Below are 6582 nucleotides of genomic sequence, written 5' to 3' on the forward strand. Positions count from 1 at the left end.
TGGTGAAAGGAGGAAGCTTTCCCTCTAGAATCGGGAACAAGGTAAGAGTGCCCACTGCTACCACGTTTACTCAGCACAGCACTGGAGTCCTAACCAGAATGATTAGGCAAGAAAAGGAAATAAAAGGCATCCAATCACAGAGGAAGAAGTAAGCTGTCTTTCTTTGCACATGATATGATCTAACATCTAACAGAAAACCCTAGAGACTTCATAAAAAAAAATGTTAGAAATAATCAATGAATTCAGTAAAGTCACAAGATGCAAAATCAACATAGAAAAATCAGATGTACACTAACAACAAAATATCTGAAAAGAACTGAAGAAAATCCCATTCACAATAGTACCAAATCAATAAATACCTAGAAATAAATTTAACCAAGGAGGTAAAAGATCTGTTCACTGAAAACTAAAAGACTTTGATGAAGGAAATTGAGGAAGACACAAACAAATGGGAAGACACATGAAATGTGTTCATGAACCAGAAAAATATTGTTTAAACATCCATATTCCTCAAAGCCATCAACATACATTCAATGCAATCAATGCCATTTTTCATAGAAAGAGGAAAAACAATTCTAAAATCTGTACGGAATCACAAAAGACCCTGAATTGCACAAGCAATTCTGAGAAAGAACAAAACTGGAGGTATCACACTTCCTGATTCCAATCTATAGCACAAAGCTACAATAATCAAAACAGCATGGTACTGGCACAAAAACAGCCACATAGATCAGGGAACAGAACAGAGAACTGTAAATAAACCCCTACATATGCATTCAACTAGTATTTTACAAGGGAGCCAGGAATACTCAGTAGAGGAAAAACAATCTCTTCAATAAAAGGTGCTGGAAAAATTAGATAATCACATGCCAAAAAAATGAAATTGGACTCCTATTTTAATACTAACAAATTAACTTGAACTGGGTTAAAGATTTAAACATAAGACCTGAAAACATAAGCTCCTAGTAAAAAACACAAGGAAAAATTCCTTGACATAGGTCTTGCCAGTGGTTTTTTGGATGTAACACCAACAGCACAAGCTACAAAAAACAGAAGTCAGTACGCAACTACATCAAACCCCAAATTTTCTGTACAGCAAAAAAATAGTCAACAAAATGAAAAGGCAACCTACACCGATGGACTTTTGCAGCATTATGCCAGGTGAAATAAACCAGACAGGGAAAGAGAAATACCATATATCACTTAACATGTGGAACCTAAAAAAAGAGGACACAGAGTAGAATGCTGTTTACCAGAAGCTGGAGGGCAGGAGAAATGGGGAGATACTGGTCCAAGAGTACAAATTTCCAGTTAGAAGATGAGTAAGTTTTGGGAATCTATGCACAGTATTGTGATGATAGTTAAAAATAATGTATTAATATAGTTGAAAGTTATTTTAGAGTATATCTTAAATTTTCTCACCACAAAAAAAGTAATGATAATTATGTGATGTGATGCAAGTGTTAAGCTAACACTATCACAGTAATTATTTTGCAATGTAAGTGTATCAAATCAACACACTATAAACTTTAAACAAGGTTGCATATCAATTTTATCTCAACAAAGCTAGGGGGGGATATCCTATACTCCAAAAAAGAAATAAGTATTCTTTGGGGAAATGATTGATTTCAGGGCTGTGACAGGGTACAGTAGCCAATCATGTTTTTAATTGCTAAAACTGAATCAATTTGAGTAGTACTGGATTATAATCCAAAGGATGAAATAAATGCCCTTGAGTCCATATTAATGTACATGAAAAACTAAAGGAATAAATAAATGGGAGGAATAATAGCTTTTGCTTACAAAAGAATTCCAATTAATAAATGTAGAAGGAATGAAGGAAATGATTTACTCTCTTTACAGTGGAGAATCTTGGTAGATACCACTTTTGTCAAGTAATCAAGGTTAACATCATCAGTAGTTGTATGTGCACTTAATGTGCTTCCTGATGAAATGCACTGAAAATGGATAACCTCAATTTAATCTTGAGACAACATCAGACAAAGCCAATTTGAAACCAAAATAACTAATTCTCTTCAAAGGTCATGAAAAGTAAGGAAGTCTGAGAAACTGCCTTCGGTTTCTCCAGGAGATTAAGGAGACAGAACTGGAAGAGATTAACTAGAGAGAACAACTAAATGCAAAGTGAGATGGTGGGATGGATCTGAAACAGAAAAGGTTCATTTTTGGAAAAACCAGGTGAAATCCAAATTGGTCTACACATTTAATTATAATTTTGTATGGTGGAGAATTTTTTAGTTTTGGTAAATGTTTTATGGTTGTGATGTTAGGATAAGATGTTAACATAAGGGGAGGTTTAGCAAAGGGTATATTGGCAACCTCTAAAATATCCCCCCAATGGAACTTCCCTGGTGGCTCAGTGGTTAAGACTCCATGCCTCCAATGCAGAGGGTAGTCTGGAAACTAAAATCCCCCATGCCACATGGCATGGCCAAAACCAAACAAACAAAACCCCCCCAGGTGATCTCTGCTTCCTGGTATTCATGCATTTGAGTAATCCCTAATCCTTGAGGATTGGCTGGAAATACTGATTCATTTCTTTCTAGTATTAGAATGTGCAGAGGTGGTGAGATTCACTTCCAAGGTTAGGTCACAAAGTAAAGACTTTTGTCTTGGGCACATCTGAGCTCTCACTTGCTCACTTGAGCAAAGCTTAACTGTCATAGCTGCCTTATGGAAGGAAGAAGCTGTTTCTGGCCAATAACCATGTGAGTGAGTTTAAAAGGACATCAGTCTTAGTCAAGTCTTGGGATGGGACCACAGCTGCAGCCAGTACCTTGTTTGAACCCTGTGAGAGACCCGAAGCCAGAAGCACCTAGCTAAGCCATGCCTGGATCTCTGACCCACAGAAACTTTGGGGTAATATTTACTGTTTTAAGCTTCTACATTTCAGGGTAATAGGTTACACTGCAATAGATAACACAGGAACTCCTCTAAGTCTAAATTTAATCTCAAAATAAAGTTTAATATTCTTAAACATTTTATGTATACATACACACATATACAGATGAGTGTGTATATTATTTACAGATTCTGGAGTCAGACAAACTAGGTTCAAATGTCATTTTTAACAGTTAATGGTCACATAATCTGGGGCAAATCATTTAATCTAAGGTTTGTAAAACCTATAAATTGAGGTAATAGTACCTACCTATGATGATTATACTAAGTATAAAATGATATAAACATCGACTACAGTGCCTAGCATTTAGTACATTCTGGAACAAACAGCACTGTTATTAGTTCATATTTATAATCAGCTATAATTTTCTTTCTCATTCAAAGAATTCAGCTCCAATAACTCCAATACGAGTTTCAGTATTATATGCAAACTTGTCAATCTTTTAATTTCTAAACACTTTTCACACCCAAAAAGGATCTATTTATAATACTATGGAAATCAGAGATTGACCTTGTTTTTATCTGCCCCAATCCAATTCTCAGTCACTAATTTTCAGAGCTATAATGGACCTTCAAGTTTCCCACCAATCATCTATTTCTTCCCACCAATCATCTGTGTATGAGTGCCAAAGATATTAAATGACTTGTCCAAGAGCACAGTTGATAGGATAGTTTAAGTATGGCTCAGGATTTGGGAGACATGGTAATGTGGTAAAGAAGCGCTTGCTTCCATTGAACAGACGGCATTATTTGAAATAACTGTTGCTTGCTGAAAAAGCAGCAAGTCAGTGTCTCAGTTTTCCAGAGGGCAAATGAGGATACCATCACCTACCTTAAAGGGTTAACAAGCATTAAATCAGGTAACATATGTAAGTGCCTCATTGCCATGACGACCACATGTGGATGTTGATTAAACATTCTTTCCCTTCTTTTCAAGGCTCGCCATTATGATCTACTACCTTCTCAACTATAAAGTGGAAATATTACACACAGAGGGTAAGTGTTTAGCCATATAGTAAAGGACTCATTAATGTAAAAGTGAATTAATGATGGTCTTAAAATCAGTCTGAACAGTATAAATCTAATGCATTTATCCCTAAACTGGGTTTTCATTCCTACAATCATTGTGAAATAAGGTATCACATCAGGGACCACATTATCTTGACATACACTACTCATGATATTAACCTTGATAACTTGGTTAAAGTGATGTCTGCCAGGAATTTTCACAGAGAAATCACCACTTTGATATTCATTTAGAGAGGAAACATGAAACAGAAACAAAGAGAGAGGGGGAGAAGGAGCACATACATGCTGCATCCTCTTCCAAAGCCTGGTCTTCAGCATATTTCCAATGTAATAAACAAGGAATTACTAAATTGTACCACTTGGTGATCAAAGATTCTTCTGAGTAATGTTTTAAAATACTTGATGTCAAGTTGTTTTCCAAGTATAAATACATTATATTACATTCAGATGTTTTCTCTTAGGTGTTCATTCCTTGAAAGGTTTCTAGATTAGGCAGATAACAACCTCCCCTAAGAGAAATTATCTGCCTCTCCCCCAAGAACTTACACTTGCTTAAGTATTTTAAACCCTTTATCATAAATTTCATCAGCTTGCTTGTCATCACAATGAGACTCACCGATCTGCAGATACCGGAGTCCCTTCTGGATTGGAATATTCTTCCAAATCTGAACTGTTCACTTGTGTTTGCCTTGATGTTACTATCTGGCTATTCTGAAAAGGTATGGTTTTCAAGTCCTGAGTAATAACATTACTATCTGGAAGAGGAGACTGTACGACTTGAAAGTCCGATGAAGATTTAGGTCCTAGAACACCTAAAGATTCTTGATTCTGTGCTACAGGTTTACTGATCAATAATTTGGAGGTTGGTTCCAATGATCTTGAAGATATAGTTTGTAGGTCAGAGTTAAACTCACTATTCATCCTTGTTTTAGTGGCAGGATCCAATGAATGATATCTTTTATCTAAGTTTCCACTATCCAACTTGGAAGGAGTCTTGGGACAAAGAGTTATACGAATACAAGAAAGTGCTTTTCTATTTGAAGGTGGAGTAGATGCAGATGTTACTACTGTACATTGACTTGGGACTGATGGGGAGACCACATCACTGAATTTGGCTTCAACATCTATCACATCAGAAATGTGTAACTTAGGCTTATGTTCATTATTCTTTTCTACTGCACAATCCTGACTTTGAGGAAGGGGGGAATGGAGTTTTCTCAGGTGGTGATCTACATTTGGGGCTTTGCTTTGTTCAAAGAGTTGACGCTGCTCAAGAAAAATGGAAGAAGGAAGGTCTGAAGCTATATAATCCTGACTCTGAGGAAGGGGAGAGTGGTTTTCTCTTAACTGATCTACATGTGGGGCTTTGCTCTGTTTAAAGAGTTCTCGCTTTTCAAGAAAAATATGACAAGGAAGATTTGGAGCTACATAATCCTGATGTTGAGGAGGGGGAGAATGGTGTTTTCTCACATGGTGATCTGCATGTGGGGCTTTGCTTTGTTCAAAGACCTCTTGTTCAATAAAAATGTGTGAAGGAAGATCTGCAGTAATAGTTACATTCTTCTCTTTTACTTCTAGTGTGGAATTTGGTCTGCCCATGCTAATGAGAGTATGATTATCAGAAAAATGAACTTCTTTGAAATTGCTATCATTTGCACTGGCAGTGGGCTTAGGAAGACTGCTTTTAAAATCTGATCTTTCTAAGGGTTTTTCTTCTTGGTAAGAATGTTCAACAGATAATTTTTGGCTTTGGCTACTATTTTCTGCTAAAATAGTCACGGCTTTATCTGGTGACTGACTAATGACTTTAAGTGACGAAGGGGAAGAGGTTCTCTGTTTTAGATCTCTAGGAGGAGTCTGCTCTTCAGTGAAATGAGAATTAACTACCCCCACGGATGGTCCAGAACACTGGCTACCTTCAGTAACACCAACCTTAAGAAAAGAGGAATCTGAAAAGCATTTAGAATGTCGGTGAGATGCGAAAGTGATGGAGGTAGTAAACTTTTTCATGGGTTCTGGGGGCAGCATTTGTGATGAAGAATGACAATCCATTTCTTCAGGTGGCATACAAGCAGGTTCTACTAATTCTGACAGCCAAGGGTCCAACTTTTCATGAAATGGCATTCGAAGGCCCTTGCTAATTTCCAAGTCATCACTGATAAAGTTTTGAAATGGGGAATGACTTTGTAACTGCAAGGAATTCCAAACTTTGAATTGGGAGTTGTTCTGGTCCAGTGACTTGGAAAGGTTGATGTGCCTAGTTCTCCATGATGATGGGCTCCGTTGTCCTCTGACTATTTCTGAGGGTTCAGCAGATCTAAAAATACAAGGGTGGCTGTCCAATCGGGGTCGTTCAGCTGGTAGAGTTCTGAAACATCCTTTTTCATGGCTCTCAATAATAATGTGACTACAAACAGCTTCTGGCTTGCATCCTATTCCCCGTGGACTCTGTAAATCCTAGAAGATATAAACAAGTTCTTACTTGAAGTAGTCTGAATAATTATAAAAACACAAGAAAAAGATAGTTAACTACAGAATAAAATGGCTTATGATAACTAAGATCACACAGTTAACTTCTCCTAAAAGTTTTCACTTAAGTTACAAAAGCAAAGACTTTTGCTCACATTTTTT

The 6582-nt window shown here is 36.8% G+C and overlaps 1 protein-coding gene across 10 annotated transcripts in view; it reads right to left on the reverse strand.

The window, feature by feature from the left end:
* Window positions 1–6582, reverse strand: part of ALMS1 (ALMS1 centrosome and basal body associated protein) — a 202481-nt gene that overhangs the window by 81245 nt on the left and 114654 nt on the right. For all 10 annotated transcript variants that reach the window (XR_006269379.1, XM_043468172.1, XM_043468173.1 and 7 more), the window contains one exon: window positions 4568–6408. Coding sequence is in view for 9 of the 10 variants with exons in the window: in XM_043468172.1 (XP_043324107.1) it covers window positions 4568–6408 (1841 nt within the window). In the remaining variant the exon portion in view is untranslated. The remainder of the gene's footprint in view (window positions 1–4567; window positions 6409–6582) is intronic.

Source organism: Cervus canadensis, chromosome 5, assembly GCF_019320065.1.
Source record: "Cervus canadensis isolate Bull #8, Minnesota chromosome 5, ASM1932006v1, whole genome shotgun sequence".
Lineage (NCBI taxonomy): Eukaryota > Metazoa > Chordata > Mammalia > Artiodactyla > Cervidae > Cervus > Cervus canadensis.